General features: G+C 33.8%; 1 protein-coding gene across 1 annotated transcript; it reads left to right on the top strand.

The window, feature by feature from the left end:
- Positions 1-149: 149 nt before the first annotated feature.
- On the top strand, positions 150-15,890 carry LOC127738034 (integral membrane protein GPR180-like). The gene is made up of 9 exons (XM_052249095.1): positions 150-552; positions 3,446-3,583; positions 4,911-5,111; positions 5,389-5,569; positions 6,677-6,726; positions 7,907-8,061; positions 8,409-8,600; positions 9,259-9,336; positions 12,800-15,890. Exons 1-9 carry the CDS (start codon positions 396-398, stop codon positions 12,959-12,961), a joined length of 1,314 nt encoding a protein of 437 aa, XP_052105055.1. The 5' UTR covers positions 150-395; the 3' UTR covers positions 12,962-15,890.
- Positions 15,891-22,230: the final 6,340 nt, after the last annotated feature.

The following is a 22,230-nucleotide window of genomic DNA, read 5'->3' as shown; positions in this document are numbered from 1 at the left end:
AGATCAACACTTTACTCTGTTGCACGAATTTTCCCCAGAAATTGGTCGCTCAAGTCGCCGGTTTACGATATTTAATGACATTACTTTTCTTTTGAAATGTTTAATTAAGAAAGTTTCTTGATGCTTTATATTTTATTTTTACATCCTGCATTCAAACATAGTTCAGTTTTTAAGCCAAATTGTCTATTTCTGTAATTGTTTCCCTTCTTTGTGTATCATATTTTAACGACATAACACGTTTTAAGAGCAGACTGCAAATCCTGTAAACTGGGAGACAGATTTTCACATCCATTCTGTCAAAGCGATAAAAAGACTAAGACTTGTTCTAAAAAATGACATAGTAAAATGATACTTAATATCTTAAAAGAAAGATATTTAAAACTTTGTGTTGAAACATGATTGTAACAGTTTTTACATTTCGACACCTTTCGGTTTTGTTAACATTTTCCTATTTCTTAAAAACAACGAACAGCAAAACCATATCGGGAACACTTTCAAGCCAGACAGCTATTAACGAATGGGGACAGTATTTAACAACATTTTGCTTTCATGGTAAATGTGAAAAATTATATTTGATGTAGCTTGTTTTTCTGTAGAACACTATTTCCATTCAAAATTACCCTTTTACTATAATCCCTTTTGGGATTCTGTTTCCTGAATAATTTTCTGATTTGGCCACCCATAAATCAGAAAATAACTTCGGACATGGAATCCCCAAAGGAATTAACCTTCTACAAGTTGAGGATAAACGTATTTACACTTTTGCAGTTTTGGTATTTAGCTGAGTTTTGTCTCCGAAATGACCTTAGATCTGCACCGAGTAACCTTCTGACGTCAAGCAACAATCACTTTTTAATCATGACATCAAATTTCTTAAATTGTCATGATTGTGATGTCAAATTTTACGTAATGGCAGACAAATTTGCATACAAGTGTAAATACGTCTATTGATTCTGTATACACCACTGATACAATAAAGCCTTTAACAGTTATTGCAGCCATATTGAATAGGGGCAGATTTTCATAAAGGAGGTGAAAATGCATTGAAAAACAAGAGAAAACATCATTGAAACAGAACAGTTGCTTGGAAACATGCATAGATTTTCCCGTACTTGCTGACTATTTTTCCCTCCATCCATAAAATCTGCCTTCAGTATGGCTGCAATAACCGTGAAGTGGCCTATTATTTTAGCTCATTTGGTAGAGTAGTGGCTTACTGTGGCACTGGTTATAAGTTGGTTGTAGGCTGGTATAGTCATAGCACAGAGTAGTAACTTTGAAAGGAATCTTGTGCTGTTGCAAATTATTACATATAAGACTTTTTTTTTTTTTTTATGCCCTCCTGCAATAACCACCTGGGTGCTGTCATGCCATTCTGTTGGCATCAAGTGCGGGACGTTGTGGGTTCAAACCCTGGCTTGGTCTAACCAAAGACTTGAAAATTGGTATTTGCTGCTTCTCAGCTAGGCATGCAGTATTAAGGAGTAAGAGCAAAGACTGGTTGACTTGGAGTCAGAAAAATGTATCTGGGTAAAATGACATGTCTTCCTGCGAACTGTTACCTTGTGAACAGAACTACATTAAAAATCAAGGTCAGCTTGTCAGTCTTGTTCAAAGTAGGGTTGGTATTCATATCAATAATCACATTTTCATGTTCTTGTCCTAAATATGCATTAAATTTGCAACTGGATGTTAAACAGCCATATATCCATCCATCCATCCTCCTGCTACATGTGCTAGGAATCTATAAACAGCCATATATCCATCCATCCATCCTCCTGCTACATGTGCTAGGAATCTATAAACAGCCATATATCCATCCATCCATCCTCCTGCTACATGTGCTAGGAATCTATAAACAGCCATATATCCGTCCATCCATCCTCCTGCTACATGTGCTAGGTATCTATAAACAGCCATATACCCATCCATCCATCCTCCTGCTACATGTGCTAGGAATCTATAAACAGCCATATATTCTTCCATCCATCCTCCTGCTACATGTGCTACAGTAGGAATCTATAAACAGTCATATACCCGTCCATCCATCCTCCTGCTACATGTGCTAGGAATCTATAAACAGCCATATATCCGTCCATCCATCCTCCTGCTACATGTGCTAGGAATCTATAAACAGCCATATATCCATCCATCCATCCACCTGCTACATGTGCTAGGAATCTATAAACAGCCATATATCCATCCATCCATCCTCCTGCTACATGTGCTAGGAATCTATAAACAGCCATATATCCATCCATCCATCCTCCTGCTACATGTGCTAGGAATCTATAAACAGCCATATATCCATCCATCCATCCTCCTGCTACATGTGCTAGGAATCTATAAACAGCCATATATCCGTCCATCCATCCTCCTGCTACATGTGCTAGGAATCTATAAACAGCCATATATCCGTCCATCCATCCTCCTGCTACATGTACTAGGAATCTATAAAAAGCAATATATCCATCCATCCATCCATCCTCCTGCTACATGTTCTAGGAACATAAAAAAAAATTGATCCCTAGTAACATCATGATTACCTGGTCTAATTGAATGTTGTCTATGGTTACTCATTATCTATGACATTATACAAATTAGACCATAGTTGGAGACTACTGTCACAGTCTGTGCAAAATAAAGTTACATGTACAAATGTATACTGACTAGTACATTTAAATCTAGACCTAAATACAAAAGTTAGAAGATGTGGTATGATTGACAATGAGACAACTCTCCATCAGAAACCAAATAAAACAACGAAGCTCATTTCAAGTTATTACATTTTGTATATATCTGTTTTTCTTACTAATTTTATGAATACATTTGTATATCTGTTTTTCTTAATAATTTTATGAAAATATTCACTAGCCTGAATCAATGTCTACTACTCACAGACTTTAGGGCTAATGGTTTTTGGAACAGGCTGCTGTGTGTCCCAGTTTCACAAAGAAGTAAATGTCTATGAAAAGTTTAACATGAATACATATGTCAAGCTCTAAATCACCATGATCTAATATGATACGAATGAATTAAACATAGAATATAATAGGTCGGCCTTCAACACTAAAACTCTTAAAGGAAAATTCAATTGTTTTCCAATCCTAATAAAACTGTCATATTGTAATGTTTATGTTATTATTTTCGCAATAAAATATTGTTTACACTAACACTCTCCAAATACATGACGATGATGTAACAATAAAACAATAGAAAGAATGAAATGAGACATTCACTGACAAGATACCTGATTTTGAAGAGGTACATTAAAAAACGATTAACAAACGGCAGGGTTACATTGTGAACTAACTTTTGTGATCTCAACTGCCACTTTTTAAATCTCAATCAATTAGACTAACAAAAGGTACATTAAATAGTATTTATATCTTGACTACCATGCATTTCTATTCAAAGTTTTATTGACATTAATATTTTATAACAGGTCAAGCTTTATTGAACTACACCTTGAATGATACAGGTCATTCCTCACCAAAGTTTGTTTTGTTTTTAAATGATGATTGGAGTGATGCATTACAAGAAGAAGGATGTGAAAATAAATTTGAATTAGCCAGGGCAGTATGTAGGTATTATTTTAAATGTGGTAATTTAGGTTAAACTTTTATTAATTTTATATTTTTTATCATAACAAAAGTTATCAGATTATGTAAATATACAAATAAGAGGATGTGATATTATTGCGAATGAATGAACTATCCACCAAAGACCAAATGATCTAGAAGTTAACAACTGAAGGTCACCTCACGTATGTAAGCTTTATTTGACAAATAACAGTAATAACTTTTAAAATTTACTCATGCTTCACATTTAATTATGTTATATGGTGCCACGATATCTTAGTAGCATGAGTTCGAATCCCGGCCAGGGAAGAACAAAAAATTTGCTTCCCCAAATTTACAGATCTAACATTTTTAGGCTGTTGTTTAGACGAATTATAATATATATATATATATACATCACTGAAGAGACATTAATTGTCGAAATCCGGATATGGTGTACTAAAAATTTTTTCACCTTTTGTTTGCGGTATACCATCTTTTCTGCAATTTTATTGTTTTCTGTTTGGTATTAAATTATAAAGATCCAGTTGTTACATCTTGTGATCCGTTTATTTGGCAATTGCCAATGGCAGTCAGCAGGGTTTAAGAAAATTTGTTGTTCGACCTGTTAGTCAAATGCGTTTTGTTAAAATATACTTTTTCACTTTTTTGGTCTTTTGGAAAATGTTGTTTGTGCTGTATTTAGACCCCTCTACCAAGAAATTTATTTTGCATGCACACATATAAAAATTGCGGTTTTTATCCAACGCAATCATAGGTTTGAACGTTGTTTTCAATTTAGACTTGTATATATATATATATATATATGTTATGAGTTATGCATACAAAGCATTGAGTTACAGGAGGTACAAAGAGATAAATTTCAAATATGTCGTTGCAAAAGTAATGTGATACATGTAACAATAATGTCAATAAAATTTCAATTGGAAATCAAAAACTAATGTTAGCACCTTTCTCAAATATTAAATATTTGATGTGAGAATATCTCTTTAATCTACCATTTTAGTAAACATTAATGTATAAAGTTGACTTACAGATCAACCTTTTGTTGCTTTCCTGTTGACCCAATTTTCCAGGGTTATGGCCCTTGGACTTTATGCCAGTTGGTCACCTTATCATGAGGCTGCAGGCAGGAGCATTCTTGTCTAATCAATATATTTTGTTTGCTGGAAATTTCATAAATATCTGACCAAATTATATTTACAAATTTTTGTTGTTGAAAAAATACAATTTTATATGGAAAACATACCGAACAAGCATCATCTTTTTTCTAATCATGCACATGGCTATGGCATATAAATTTTAATGATTTTACTTTGTAATGAACAGATCAAATAAAGAACAGAACTGGTAACTTTACAGTAAGTTACATAGATAAACCACACCTTTACCATGTGTTATATGTGGACGATAACACATGTGGAGATGACAGTCGAGAGATCAAATCTAACTACATACATTATACAATACAGTTACTCAACCCTGACTCCCTAGGAAACCCTACAGAACATTTTGGAGATGATGAAACAGGTAAATACTAAAGATATCACTAGAATGTGACTTGAGATATAGGTCAATGAAACAGCATTCTAACAACACAAAAAATATAAAGACATGAAGAGGTCAACATATAATCTATATATATATATATAGATGTCATACATTTCTACAGTGATATCTATTAACAAAGCATGAACTGAGTGCTTTATTTCACTTTTTTATCTTATTTTATCATGTTTGATTTTACTAACCAGCAAATATCTACTGAATTCAAATTTGAACATATTACTATAAATTTCTTTTTCAGGACTTCTAAGATTTTACCAGCTATTGACTTTAGCGTATTTTGTATTGGGATGTATATTTGCTCCACGACTGTATGAAACGTTAAGTAAAGGAGGACCTATGCAGCTAGTCATACAATTACTAACAGTGTCTACCTGTCTTCAGGCATTAGGCAGCTTTATCATGATGATTCATTTACAAAGGTTTGTTCTTTATATATTTCTGTTTATATTTAGAAAAAGATTTATTCTGGTTTTGACTAAAGAAATTATGATCTTTTTGTGTGACTGCTTTGCCTATTTAAAAAAATAAAAAAAGATGTGATATGGTTGCCAATGAGACAACTCTCCACCAGATATCAAATGAAAAAGAAGCTAGTAACTATTGGTCACCGTACTGCCTTCAACAATGAGAAAAACCCATACCACATAGCAGGCTATAAAAGATTCTGAATGACAAATGTAAAACAATTCAAGTGAGAAAACTTTATGTAGATTTGAATTACAGGGGGGGGGGCTCTTTTCACTTTTCACAAAAAATATTAAGAGTAAGTTAAACTGAAATGTACATGACTTACAAGTATTTTTACTCGTAAGATTTTTTGTGAAAAGAACACCAGGCTTCTGACTTGGAACAGGCACATACAGAATGTGGCGAGGTTAAACATGTTTGTTGGCGTGCCAGCTTACAGTCATGGAACAGCACAACATAAGAACAAAAGATTTGTTTTTTTATTAAATGCTGCATTTTTGTGCCTATTTTATTGACATAAAAGATCTAGAGAAAACTTCTGACAATATGTAATTAAGTAACTACATGTAGATAGTTCTTATAGCTATTCAGTGATATGCATGCAGGCATGGGAATTAACAATTTGGAGGTAGCTATGGAGAACTGATATGTTGTAAGGTTCAAATTTTTCAAGCTTTTGTTTAACAATAGGTTTAGCACATGTATTGTTCACTTAAACATTGATGATTTGTACTGAATCTTATTTGTTCAGTTTTATCTTTTATTCTATAACTCACATCCTTTATATTGACAAGAAGGTCAATTGAATGACCTCTATATAGACTAGAAGATCATGTGACCTGTTAAAAGTCAGATCGGTTTGTTGATTTTTAACCATCTCTAAATATGAAGAGGTAAAACTGGTACACTTTATTTCTTCTCTCACCCACGGAGGCTGTAAAGTATCAAAATGGTAGATCTACATGTATGATGAATATTCTAAAAAAAACTTATGCTTCAATGTGAAGTCAAATATAAATGATAATACAAGATATATATTTTATTTCATTTTATTTTAGGTATTCAAAAGATGGAATGGGTTCATCATTTGTAGAATTAATAGCTGAATGTAAGTTTAAAATAAAGAAAAAATGTTTTCGCAATGTTTCATTGTTTCATTTTTTATATTGAAAAATTAAGAAAATTAAGAAAACTTACCCTGAAATTTTCTATAAAGTTGAATGATATATTTAAGGGTATTTAATACAGTTTGACATTGTAAAGTGAGTTTATGTGGTTTTGAGGTAAGTTGTAGAAAAAGATGACCACTCTGCAAAATCTTAAAAATAAAGCACAGCTTTTCATGTAAATTTAGGCTCAAACTTAGGATTTGTTGTAACTTTTTGAAAAATTTCTGAGAAGTTTGAAATTTTTTAAACTAGTATTTAAGGTGAAGAAATAAACTCACTTTTAAAAGAACCCTAAAAGTGTCCCAAATTGTGTCCACATTTTTTGCAAAATAAAATCTTAATAAAGGCATGAAAAGTTGTTATGATATTCCATATCATAGGTGGATCCAGGGGGGCCCCCCTTTTGTGGGAAAAATTTGGTTGATTATATAGGGAATCACTGAAGCATGACTGTAGCGGCCCCCCCCCCCCCCCCCCCTTATAAAAAGTTCTGGATCCGCCACTGTATATATATGGAGTGTAATTATTGACAACATACACAAAATACTAATATTTCTCTTCTCCTTTATTTGTAAATGGCAGAACATTTTTGTAACTTACCTGATAAGTATTTATCCGTTCATTTTGTTAACATGTAGAGATCCATATCATGTACATTGTACTGATAAATATGTTTTATAAAAAAAAGAACAAAAAGACAGCTCTGCACAGGCAGCAGAATGGAGGAGATATACTGTAGGGAAGTCAAAGGTATTGAAAAGCCAGATAAAGTAAAATACATGAAAAAAAATGCTTAAATTACAGCCTTTGTTATAGTAAAAACTGTTTAATAATGTTCCCACTATTAGTAGAAAGTCCTGAAAGGTTTTGATGGGTACACTTATAAAATCTTCTGCCACCTGTTGCATAGGCAACACTAAAAAACTTCAAATGAACAAAAGTACTGGTTATGGATGTACCTATGAATTTTTGGCAATGATAAAAAAACATGCAGAAACAAGATGTATAATGTGATGTTCATAACAAAAGTATATAGGTAGAACCAGAAAAAATCACTAAAACTTGAATTTAATTGTATAAATATTTTGATTTACCACTTCGGTATTATATTTTTTTCAGTTTTTGATGTATTGTCTCAGTTTGCTATGTTGTACATGTTACTCAGTCTAAGTCTTGGATGGACTTTAGGAACAAGTTATAAAGCAGTATCACATTTACATATAATCAGTAAAAAACCTGCAGCACGAGTTGTAGGTGTCTTAGCTGTAATACAGGTATGTAATATTTAACAAGTTATATATATTTGCAATCATACCACATCTTATTTTTACATCTAAGGATCTCTCATTATGCCATCCCTTACAAGAATTAAATTTAATTGAGCCTATTAAATACTTGTATTGTGTCTACACATTTTGCAATCTTTGGAATGGCAGAACAAAGTCCATTTTTTTTTATTACATCTCTAAAGTATAATACATACTGAAATAGCTTTGTACGGTGATATATGTTTTTTCATGGAAGACTTACATTTTGATTTTGAAAATATGACCTCTGTTTCAACAACTATTGTGATATTATCAACATACTGTAATTACCATTATGTAATATTTCCTTGTAGGCAATACTATTTATATGGGAACAAATAGAAGATACAGATCACAGAATGTATCATGCTCATCGTAGTTATGCTGGTTTAGCACTTGTAGTTCTTCGTATTTTATTAGCTGCCTTATTTGCCTGGAATCTCAATGTGACGGTCTCAGCAGAAAGAAGTGCTTTACGTCGGGAATTTTATAAGTCTTTCACTAAAGTAGGTACTAGTTGGTCATATTTTGTTGATAAAAGTGATGAAATTAATATAACATATATGTACTACTATACTTTATTTGAATGGCATTATGTTCTCAATTATACCTTATTGGTTCTGCTTGCTTTAAAATCTCAAGGAAACACTAGTTAATTTTAATTCTCTTCAATTGTATTGTTATGGTGTGATTGGACACTCCATTGTTAAAGAAGACCATATACATGTAACAAACAAAATTCATAGTTTTACTTGGTTTCAATTTGTTCTTGGTTGTAACCTTAACTTATAACATTTACACACTACAGCCATGTTTTACACAGTTTAACAGAAACTTTCATGCAGTTCTATAATGGTGGTTTTGTATATAAATTTTGAAGTCATCATATATCTCCTTAAAACTTATACATTCCTGACTTTTCGAATTATTGGTTTTGAGCATTCCTGAAGAAGTTTAAGCCAGAAAAGTGCTTCTGACGCCCTAAATTCATACACTTTATAGCAAATGAAATAGTACATGTATCTCATTAAAAGGCATCATTTCACAAATGTTTATAGCTCTACATCATAAGTTTTGCTATTATATGTGCCTGGTGAACCTAACCCTTTTTCTAATGAAATCATGTTTTAATTTGGTTTTTAATTTTTTTTTTAACTTTTTCAGAGTTGTATGTTGTGGTTTTTATGTTATCCTTTGATAGTGGTGATATCATGGATATTTTATGAATACCTCAGATATAAGGTGAGTTATCTATGTTATCCTTTGATAGTGGTGATATCATGGATATTTTATGAATACCTCAGATATAAGGTAAGTTATCTATGTTATCCTTTGATAGTGGTGATATCATGGATATTTTATGAATACCTCAGATATAAGGTAAGTTATCTAGTAAAAATCATTTAAAGTAAGAAGTTATACCTAGTGAATTCAAAAGGGAAAAGTATGAAAGGATACAAAGGTGAATTGAAGAAAATGAGAGCAGTTTTATTGAGTTTCTTTATCAGGCCACTAGAACATATTCAATAAGCAGTTTGGTAAGCACATGAAAAAGCGAGAAACAGACTATGAATTGGTATTTCAATGATTTAATACTTCATATATTATTTGAAGAATTTAATCTAGTGTATATCAGGAAATAACAATATATACTGGTGGTTAGCAACATAGATATTGCCATCCTTTCTGTTATTATAGTTTATTAGTGCTTGAATGCAGAATGTGTGGATCTATCATTTCATACATTAGTTCTGTCTGCACACCTGCTAAAGTATCCAATAGTGTTCAGAAAAAAACAAAATAATTTATAATTTTTTAATTTTTATGAACATCTGATTTATAAGTGTATTATGAGGAGTTACAGATTGAGGTCATGTTTCATTTTGAATGTCATGATTTTCAGGGAATTTGGGCCCCTTGGAACCAGCAGCTGATTTTGGAAAACTTTTTTATACCTGTTCTGATTTTTGTCGAGCCTGCGTCTTTTGTCGCAGAAAGCTCGACATAGGGATAGTGATCCGGCGGCGGCGTTAGCTAACTTCTTAAAAGCTTCATATTTTAGAAGGTGGAAGACCTGGATGCTTCATACTTTGTATATGGATGCCTCATGTTACGAAGTTTCCGTCAGTCACATGTCCAATGTCCTTGGCCTCATTTTCATGGTTCAGTGACTACTTGAAAAAAAAGTTAACATTTTTTGTAATGCTAAATTCTCTCTTATTATAAGTAGTAGGATAACTATATTTGGTATGTGCGTACCTTGCAAGGTCCTCATGCCCGTCAGACAGTTTTCACTTGACCTCAACCTCATTTCATGGATCAGTGAACAAGGTTAAGTTTTGGTGGTCAAGTCCATATCTCAGATACTATAAGCAATAGGTCAAGTGTATTCGGTGTAAGGAAGGACTGTAAGGTGTACATGTCCAACTGGCAGGTGTCATCTGACCTTGACCTCATTTTCATGGTTCAGTGGTTATAGTTAAGTTTTTGTGTTTTGGTCTGTTTTTCTTATACTGTATGCAATAGGTCTATTATATTTGGTGTATGGAATGATTGTAAGGTGTACATGTCTAACTGGCAGGTGTCATTTGACCTTGACCTCATTTTCAAAAGGGAAAAGTATGAAAGGATACAAAGGTGAATTGAAGAAAATGAGAGCAGTTTTATTGAGTTTCTTTATCAGGCCACTAGAACATATTCAATAAGCAGTTTGGTAAGCACATGAAAAAGCGAGAAACAGACTATGAATTGGTATTTCAATGATTTAATACTTCATATATTATTTGAAGAATTTAATCTAGTGTATATCAGGAAATAACAATATATACTGGTGGTTAGCAACATAGATATTGCCATCCTTTCTGTTATTATAGTTTATTAGTGCTTGAATGCAGAATGTGTGGATCTATCATTTCATACATTAGTTCTGTCTGCACACCTGCTAAAGTATCCAATAGTGTTCAGAAAAAAACAAAATAATTTATAATTTTTTAATTTTTATGAACATCTGATTTATAAGTGTATTATGAGGAGTTACAGATTGAGGTCATGTTTCATTTTGAATGTCATGATTTTCAGGGAATTTGGGCCCCTTGGAACCAGCAGCTGATTTTGGAAAACTTTTTTATACCTGTTCTGATTTTTGTCGAGCCTGCGTCTTTTGTCGCAGAAAGCTCGACATAGGGATAGTGATCCGGCGGCGGCGTTAGCTAACTTCTTAAAAGCTTCATATTTTAGAAGGTGGAAGACCTGGATGCTTCATACTTTGTATATGGATGCCTCATGTTACGAAGTTTCCGTCAGTCACATGTCCAATGTCCTTGGCCTCATTTTCATGGTTCAGTGACTACTTGAAAAAAAAGTTAACATTTTTTGTAATGCTAAATTCTCTCTTATTATAAGTAGTAGGATAACTATATTTGGTATGTGCGTACCTTGCAAGGTCCTCATGCCCGTCAGACAGTTTTCACTTGACCTCAACCTCATTTCATGGATCAGTGAACAAGGTTAAGTTTTGGTGGTCAAGTCCATATCTCAGATACTATAAGCAATAGGTCAAGTGTATTCGGTGTAAGGAAGGACTGTAAGGTGTACATGTCCAACTGGCAGGTGTCATCTGACCTTGACCTCATTTTCATGGTTCAGTGGTTATAGTTAAGTTTTTGTGTTTTGGTCTGTTTTTCTTATACTGTATGCAATAGGTCTATTATATTTGGTGTATGGAATGATTGTAAGGTGTACATGTCTAACTGGCAGGTGTCATTTGACCTTGACCTCATTTTCATGGTTCAGTGGTCAAAGTTAAGATTTTGAGTTTTGGTCTTTTTTTCTAATACTATATGCAATAGGTCAACTATATTTGGTGTATGGAAATATTTTATGATCTATATGTCAGTAGCGCAGGTTTTATTTGACCTTGACCTCATTTTCACAGTTCATTGATCAGTGTTAAGTTTTTGTGTTTTGGTCTGTTTTTCTTAAACTATAAGTAATAGGTCAACTATATTTGTTGTATGGAAGAATTGTTAGCTGTACATGCCTGCCTGGCATGGTTCATCTGACCTTGACCTCATTTTCATGGTTTAGTTTTCTTGGTTAATGTTAAGTTTATGTGACAGTTGTAATAAAGCTTTATATTTAGGACTATCAACATAATATCAGTGATTAGTAAAGAAGGCGAGACATTTCAGCGTGTGCACTCTTGTTTGGAATTTAGAATAAGCAAGTGTACCAATACTGTTCATTTTAAGTGAACAAATATATTTAAGAAAATTTGATACATATTTTATTTTGTACAACACGTATGTACTCAACAATTATATGCATTGTCAATGTAGCTGGAGGTTTTTGTCCAAAAGAGTAACACGATGTTCGGGAAAATATAAGTGAAATTTCAATTTTATACCTGTAGCAAATGTAACAAAAAATAACTGTGTTGGAAACCTCATCTAGACAAATGATACATGGATATTTATTGAAGAGAAAACTAATTACATTTAAATGTGTAGTTGACTTGAAGTAGGATATTGACATCAACAATTCCATCTTCCAATGTGAGCTAGCAAGCTTTTTGTGAAACAACTGGTAAGGTAAATGGTTGAATGAAGATTTAATATTATGATATTTAGCAAGCTGTTTAATCATATCATATTTCATCTAACATCCTTGTTTGAAACCAATTAATGCATGTGATATGTTTTTTCAGTTGATAACAATGGCAGTTGTAATGAGTCAGTGTGGAGCTGTGGCCATGCTGTACAAGTTATTCCTGTCTAGAAGCCTGTATTGGGAAATATCTGCTTTATCAAGTTCTCTCCCCTTACATGTCAGAATGGATAAAACATTAGGATACAAATTATACTCATGACAGAACAACATGGATAATTAACTTTGTCCAAAACTGTGTTCAGAAAGATGTGAAGGGACCAGTATGGTCATAGTATTTGAAAATGTAACTTTTGTTTAACTGATCTTCAGTAGCATTGAAGTTCAGAATGTCCTAGCTGAAAGTATGTAAGACACCACCAAGATATAACATCAGCACAGAGGGTCATACCAAAGGATTTGATTCTGTCTGGAAAATGGACAGTATTGACACTGTAGGCACTTTTTAAAAAGATGGTTTTATAATTTCTTTCCATCTCACATATTCTGGAAGATAAACATGAAATTGTTATAACATATTCATCAAATTTTATATACATGTACATTTGTAGTCAGTATAATATAGATTTTCTAAAACTGTGAATGATGAAATAGAGTATCTATAGTCATATGGAAATTTAAACAAATGATTGGTGATGGAATGAAAGGTTAATTTTCCTTGTGAATGATCTTATTTTTAGCTCACAGGCCCAAATCCCAGTGTAAGCAATTGCTATTGTTTGGTGTCTGTTGTCATCCTCTGTCATTCGTAAACTTTCACAAAAATCTTCTCCTCTGCAACTTATGGGCCAATTAGGGTATCTAGTGTAAAAAATGTGCCAGGTGATCCTGCTTGCCAACCAAAATGGCCACCAAGGCTAAAATTAGAACAATGGTATTTTTTTTATCTTGTCTTATCAAGGGCAGAATTGTTTAAAATAATGAGATCTACCTACCTTCTATTAAACCAAAACTGTTAGACTTCTCCTTATAGAAATTAATACCCTTAAATGATGATTTTTTTCCATTTTGCTTATTATCTTAAGAACTATAGATCAACTCAAAATAGCAAAAAAGATAAGACTAATAGTCAACAAAGCAGAAATCCTCAGTCAACTACTTATAGGAGATATTGCCCTTATATTGATTTACATTTTGCACATTTTTGACAAAAAAACTATAGTAGAGTGAAATTGTAAACAACAAAAATGATCAGCAAAAAATAGACCTTTAGTCATGCATTATATTCTAGTCTTTCATGTTGGAAAGTGGCCATTGTTGAAGATGCACATGGATTCAGGTGATTGACAAAGGCTCTTTAGATTCTTTATTATTTTATGGGATTTTTTTATTTGTTTTGGGTTGGTGTTTTTTTTTTGGGAGGGTATTTGATTCATTTATGTTATACATAAGTAAACTTGAATTTAATGAATTGTTGTGTGAACTGAGCAGAGTATTTAAAGTGAGAATGTTACATATCATATACAAATTTGCTCATTAAAATGGTTATGTAGTCAATGTGTAAATGATCCTTATTTATTTTTAAAACAATAAAAAAAAAACACTAATGAAAGGCAAGTTGGTCTTTTAATTGTTGTGATTGATAATTATAAGAACTTTTGTAGCTATGTAAACTTCCACTAGGTAAAACTAGGCATACATTACCTTTAGCAATAGCAGGTCCTAAGCTAGTGAAAGGAAAAATTGAATAAATATGCTACAGTCATAGGACAAAAGTATTTTATTTTTTTTACTTTTTCCCTCCATATATTTTATATCACATTTATTTTCTTTGGAAATTCAAATTTCTTGTACTTCATCCAACCATACCCATTTTATAGCCTACTTTATTAATTTATTGATAGATTTGTTCTCATCTTAAATATTCATGTACTGCTTACCTCAGGATATAAAGGAAAAAACTATTAATCAATCATAGTCTTATTTAGACTTTCTACATTTAGAAAGTTATCTAAACAATATGTCTGATTAAGTAATTACATTGGGATAGAATAAAACTTGATATTTACATGTAGTTATACACATATTTCAAAGTTTAATCAGATTTGTGATTGAATTTCTCATACTTAAGGATAGAATTTACCACATCTGCATATGACAAAAGCAGATGAAAAATGGGAGTGAATTGGGAGAAAAAGGGTAAAATATCCATTTTTGTTTCATTAAAAATTAAATGTTAAGGAAGTTTTATATACAAATGCTTATTTAAACACAAATTATAATTATATTGTTTTAAATTTTGTTAAACTAAATACAGATCTTGATGAAGAAAATTAACAGTTATTCTTTTAAGTTTTGCACTTTGATGACAAAATTTTTGATCTTGTGTAAAAATTAATTCAATCATTTGTGATGGCAAATTACTAATAGCAATATAATAGTGTCTGAACTAATCATGGAATGAAAAATTAAAATATTCCTTATAAATTTTTTGTCCATAGACTGCTCTGACAAATTGTCTTGGCTGTAGATACTGTAAACTTGTATTACCACCATATTAGTTGAACTGTTTTTATTATGACAAATACCTAAAAATATTTCTAAATCTGTCATGTATGTTAGATTGATAATGGTAACCATCTTACATGTATTTCTTAAACGCTAGTGTTTATGACTGATTCCAGTTCAGTGTCATATATTTTGTTTTAATAAACAATCACTGTGTCTGAAGCTTAAGTTTTTGATAGTCCTGTATACCGGGGTAAATGTTTCAAGGTTAGACTACATCATAAAATACAAAGTCAGAATCTTAAATTACTATAAATGAATAAACAACAGAAAGATGAAGCATTTTTAAAATTTGGTTTCTGTATGTTTATTATATGATTTATTAATGCAATAATTTTCACAGAATTCATTGTAACGGGATTTTTTACTACAATTAATTCCCTTTAAAAGTAAAAAGCTGTTTTAAACTAAATACTGAAAGCGGTTTGTCATTTATAGTTGTAGAAAATAATCATATTCATCCATTTCAATATTGTCAAGCTAAGTGTTGAATCATCTGCATCTTTTTGGTGGTATTTGTTCTAATACTAGGTGTTTAAGTCATGAAATGGTGCAATGATTATTTTATGTCAAAATGTAAATTGGTTGTTATGACAACAAATAAAATATTTATTGTTTTCAAATCTTTTTTGGTCAAGAATAAATGCTTTGCAGTGTCCAATTTCCCGAAGAGCTGCATTACTATGTTATGTGTGCATGAAATATAGGCACATATTAATAGGTCTCACAAAAGTAATGCACATCAAAACAGGAGTGCACACACTGAAATGTCTTGACTGCTTTAGAATCCGAGAAACAGACCTAACCAAGTAAACTAAACCTCTACCAATGACCCTTGAAATGATGTCAAGGTCAGATGAACTCTGCCAGACAGACATGTACACCTTGCAATCATTCAAAACACCACATATAGTTAACCTATTGCTTATAGTATTTGAGAAATGGACTTAACTATGAAAACATAGCACTAACATTTGAGGTCAAGGTCAGATGAACCTGCCAGGCAGATATATACACCATATAATCATTTCATATACCAAATATGGTTGACCTAATGCTTAAAGTACCTGATAAACAGACATTGCCATGAAAACTTAACCATAATCAGTAATTCATGAAATGAAGTAGAGGTCAAAGTGAACCCGGTCTGATGGACAGGTAAACCTTGCAAGGATCAATTGTGTCAAATATAGTTATCCTATTGCCCATAATCAGTGAGAAATGCACATGACAAAAAGCTTATAGTCTTTTTAAGCAGTTGCTGAAGTATGAAAATGATGTCAACGACAAACAGAAACTTTGTAACACAACAAATCTGTTTAAACAAGATATGAAGCATTCAGGTCATGTACCTCTTAAAATAAGAAGCTTTATACAAATAGGTTACGCTCTCAGGCACTTGTCTCTGAGAAAAAGTTCCAAATACCTTGATAATTACTTACAGATGTGGTATTCTGCTTTTCTGCTGTCATATTCATTTGACTGCTCATCTTCCCTCATCTCTGTCGCTCTCTGCTGTGCTTTGATGTCTTCGGATGGTTCCAACCTTCACCAGATGTTTCGACCCTGTACCATTACATCCTCTGGTTGGTGGGTCAGTAGAGGTGGCCAAACCTCTACTCAACAGCACTCGGCTTCCAGCTCAGATCATCACGGCGATGCCATAACCATGAATGAACGTTCTGCTGCTTCTCCTAGCTGTCTTACTGCTGTCTCCCGTGCCTTTCCAACTATCCCCGTTGCCTGTAGCATCCCCAATACCGACTCAGCAGAAAATCCTCTGCAGCCTTCTTTTACCGGGAACAGCCAGGCTTTCCAACCTCTCTCTCTACATGCTGTCATCAGCTCTGTATACTTCTCCTTCTTCCGCTGTTATGGTATGCCTCTTCACACCTTTCTTTCCAAGGAACTGTTAGTTCTACTGCTACTATCATCTTTGACTTCTGTGACGTAGGATTGTCTGTACACATTCAGGAAACACAAGCTTCTTGCCAATGTCAGCCCTCATGTTCCATTCACTGCCCTTGTCCAAGATGAAGTGCTGTTGTGACTTTGTTGCATCACCAGCATCTTCCTCTCTAACAAATCTGATCTGCTTTGCATCTGTTGTTGTTGGTCTCTTCTTCCTTTTCTCCACATCAAGGATCTCTGCCAGATGTTTTAGGACCCTGTCGTACAACCTCAAAGTATGTGTGCCATCATACTTCTTTCTCCATACAACTTACAGCCTGGTTCTTCTATCAGTCCCCACTGATGTAAGTTTGAAGGGGAAGGAAGTGTATCGTAGACTGACCTAGGCATGCATGAAATTCTAAATGGTTCCATCCTCCATAAATCTGCCCATGTGATATTTCTTTCTGGCAAGTTCCACTTCATGCTCCTTGACGGCTTTTGCCCTTCTTTGTTCTTCTTCTACTTGTCATACTTCTGACTGCACCATGCTGCTCTTCTCGTTTGGTGTTGCCTTTGACCACTGTTGGAAATGCGTCATTCCTAAGCCCTGTCTACCGGTACAGGTGTTGCCGACTATATCTTTGTGATAAAGAATACTTTCTGCTTGATCTACTGCAGTCCTCGCTGACCATTTTCGCCCAGTACGTGTCAGGATTCCAGCCTTACTGATCTTGTTATCCTTTGAGTCTCTGAGAGTCATTACAAGTCTGCCCTTTGATACGTTGTATTCCTCCAAAGTTGATGTTAAAGGTAGCTGGATTTGTGATGAACCACTGTAAAGACCTATGGCTGTAAAGGTTAGTGGTACTTCAAGCCATCTTCTGAAATGACTGTTTATCTTACTTTCTATGGCTTCGACTGTTGTTGCTGTCATTTCATAGATCATGAGAAGCCATGTCAGTCTTGGTAGCATTCCATGTTGGTATATCCAAGCCTTAAACTTTCAAGGCTATCCACTATTGTCTACCTTCTTAAACCATTCTGTGATTGTACTGTCTTCATGTTGGAATTGTCTTTCAGGGTGTCATCAAACCATTAATAGGGTTATCTACAATTATTGGTATTTCTTCCCCTTGGATCTTAGACTGGAACTTCGTTTTAATCAGACCCTTTCTCAGTATCATTGATCTTGACTTCTTTGGCTTAAATTTCACCTTTCCCACGTGACTACCTCTTCCAGTGCTAAAAGTATCAATCTTGCTTGAATATGGGATGATGTTGGTACTGTAAGGTCATCCATGAACCCTCTTGTTGCTGGTAGAAAAATCCCTGAATTTTTCTTTGGACCTCTTGTTTCTCTTTCCGCCGTCTTCATGATGATATTCATACTCATAATGAATAGTTTCGGTGAGATGGTACAACCCGTTACTATTCCTTTCTCTTACTTCTGCCATGCTGTTGTCTTATTATCTACGGTAAACCGCATCTTTATTCCACCAAAATAATTTTGGATTATCTTCCTGATATGATCTGGAATGTGGTAGTGATCCATTGCATTCTCTATCAATTTGTGTTGTGCTGATCCGTATGCATTTGTCAGGTCTAACTATACAACTGCCAAATTCCTCTTTCCGGTCTTCGCCTTATATATAAGTTGGATTAGAACACTAGTATGTTCTACACACCCTGAAAAACCTGGAATGTCTCCTTTCTGCATAGATGTATCGATGTAGCCATTTTCTACCTATATTTTGTCATCCTGTTTGCCAATACAGAGAAGTAGATTTTTCCTTCTACGCTCAATAGTGAAATTGTCCTAAACTGTGAAATGTCTTCTGAATCTTTTTCCTTTAGTACAAAGCACCCTCTTGCCTTCTGCCAGCTTTCTGGAATGGTCGCTTTTTTCCATAGTGTTCGGAATAGCTGCCATAGTTTCCTCGGTATCTTTGGGCATTTCTTGTAGACTTTGCATGGTATACCACTATACCCAGGTGCTGATCCTGTTCTTGCCTTTGTCACCACCTCACTAACTTCTTTTCATGTTGGTTCCTTTGTTTCAAAGTCTATTGTTGGTTGTTCTTCTTCTTCAACTCTTGGGCAATATCCCAAAGGTACCTCTCTTTCTTTGTCTGAGTGTGTTTCATACAGATACTATTCTACTTCTTCCTTACTACAATGCAGATGTCCTGTTCTTTCTCCAACCAACAGTGTTTTTGTGTAGTTATATGGATTCTTGATGAAATTCGCTCTGTTTTTCGCTTTCTTCTTATTACTATTCTTGAGTTGTTCTGCCCTTCTAGTTCTTCTCAACTCATCTATAATACTGTCTGTAAGGCAGGCAACTCCTACCTTCTCGATCTCATTACTTCTCTTGTACCGCTTGTTTAGGTCTGTTTGGCGTCTGCTTGATGTTACTCCTTTCTTTCCTCTCCTCAACACCAAATCTCTCTTTCTCGATGTTATATAATAGCGTAGTCATTGTTTCTATTCTCCTCTCAACACATCATTGAAGTGATGTTTCCAGAATGACTCCCAAATCATCGTTCAGATCTCTATATTGGGCTTCACTGTTCATCTTTGGCCATGCTATATATCCTTTCTTTCTGATTTGATGTTTCATGCCTTTGCTGTGTAATATGCTCCTCATTAGTCAAGTGTTGGCTGCTGTCGTGGGATGATACTGTTGCTGAGAGATTCCGTGCACTACGGGTTGTGTCCTAGCTAGGATTCTCCTGAGTCTCACCAGATATGTATGTGCGCTGCTCTGTAACAATTCCTCGATTCCTTCCAAACCTTGACTGGTGAATCTTTAAGACTCTTTTATACTTGCAGATCTTTCCACAATGGCATTTAGCTTCTTCTTTCTCTCCTGTCAAAGAGAGGTATATAGGAAATTTCTTTTTCAGAGACAAGTGCCTGTGGTTACGCTATTATATTGTAATCCCTATGTCTGACATACTGCTACTTTCCTCGCAGGTGACAAAACCTAATTGTAAATTGGAATCTTCCGGTCTGCAATGAGCTACGTAAAATTTCTTTCAAATTACAGAGCCCTTGTACATTAAATTATGGAAAATTTCCATTAAATATTATGAATGTAAAAAAAGTGAAACTTCAATTCTAGGATTCCTTACACAACAAAATATATAGAAGAGTTGTTTGTAAACTGTTGTTATACAGCTATGCATGACTGTCCAACAGCATAACACAGACTTAATCCACATTCTGTATATGTCTGTGTTTGTATGGTAATTTTTATAAATTAACTGTTTGCAAAAGTATGAATTACTCGAAATACTAAGGATTTTCTTATCCTAGACATATATGATTACCTTAGCCGTATTTGGCACAACTTTTTGGAATTTTGGGTCCTCAATGCTCTTCAACTTTATACTTGTTTGGCTTTCTAACTATTTTGATCTGAGCATCACTGATGAGTCTTATGTAGACGAAACGCGCGTCCGGCGTATCAAATTATAAGCCTGGTACCTTTGATAACTATTTGTAACTTGTTGTTATACAGCTACGCATTACTGTCCAACAGCATAACACAGACTTAATCCACAATCTGTATGTGGCTGTGTTTGTAAACTGTTGTTATACAGCTATGCATGACTGTCCAACAGCATAAAACAGTGTTAATCCACAATCTTATTGTACCTGTCTTAATACAGGAGCCTGTTTTCAGTGGTTGTTACATGTTGCTTTTGGTGTCATATTATTATTAAACCTTTATTTTCCCACTCTATGAGTTTTTAGTCAGCAGCTTAACAGTGATGAGTTGTAATGTGTGAGCACTTTTTGGAACTTTGAGACACCTACTTTCCAGTTTTCAATTACTTTGAATATTTCAATGTGTTCAATGAACCTAAAACTTTTCTACACTCTTTTATCAGGTACTACTTAATATGTCTTCATATTAAGTCAGCAGCTCGACAGCACCGAGTTGTAATGTTTGACAGCATTTCAAACCTGTTTGACACCTACTTCCTGTTGTCATTGGACTGTCAATGCTTTGTATGATAACTCAAATCATTTTGAAAATTTTTGGCTTTGACATTCCACATTTACAGGACTTTAACCATTTGAATTAAGGCAATTTTTTTTCATATCAGTCACATACTCCAGTATGCCTGGATTCATTTCCTCAAAACTTGACGTTCATTAATTTTCTGGTTTGTTGTTCCAGAGTTATGGGACTTTTATTGTCAGATTATGTAAATTTTCACAATTGTACCATTATTTGAGATTGCTTGGAATGATTTGACCACCAGATAAATAAAAAGACATTTTTAAAGTGTCATGCACTAACTCTAGTATGCTTGGATCAGATTTTTTACAAACTCAATAGTGTAGTTGGGATTGGTGGAACTTGCTTTTGATTTTTAAAAATAAATTTTCTGGTTTGTCGTTCCAGATTTTTAACAGTCATATTTGACACAATATTTACAGTCTAAAGGTGTCCTCATGCATGTTTTTCCCTGAAAAATTTGCCCTGAACAGGTCTTATGGTCATAAAAAAGCTTCTGTCCAAATTTCATGAAATTCAATAAAAGTTTGACAAAGTTATTGGAGCCTAAAAAAACTTTAACCACAGACTGAACCTAAAAGTTGACCCTGCCTACCACACCTATGATGTAATCAAGGATAGCTATGTCGGTTCTTACTCAACATAAATGTTTCAGGCTTGAAAATAATGTTAAGAGATACCTTTTAGGAGAAGAAATTAAAAATTCCTCATTTTGAATCAACAATTTCCGATGGTATCCAATTTATTATGTGTATGATTGATTAATTGATGATGATGCTATACATGAATATGTGATATGAATATCTTTGCTCTAGACTAACACACTGAGTTGTATTTTGCACATGCTAGCTGACAAGGTAACACTTTGCAGGAAGGTCTAAGCCTACCAGTCCTTGCATATTACTTATAAATGATGTGTGCATGGTTGAGAAATGACAAATGTCAGTTTAAAAGTATTAAGTTTGATTTTGCCAGGGGAGACACTATCTCCAACACTGAAGGGAAGCATGTAACAACAAGACCATCAAGTTTAATTTGAT

Source organism: Mytilus californianus, unplaced genomic scaffold (genome assembly GCF_021869535.1).
Source record: "Mytilus californianus isolate M0D057914Y unplaced genomic scaffold, xbMytCali1.0.p SCAF_4, whole genome shotgun sequence".
NCBI lineage: Eukaryota > Metazoa > Mollusca > Bivalvia > Mytilida > Mytilidae > Mytilus > Mytilus californianus.
Note: the sequence above shows the minus strand (reverse complement) of the source record. Positions and strands in the feature narration are given on the sequence as shown.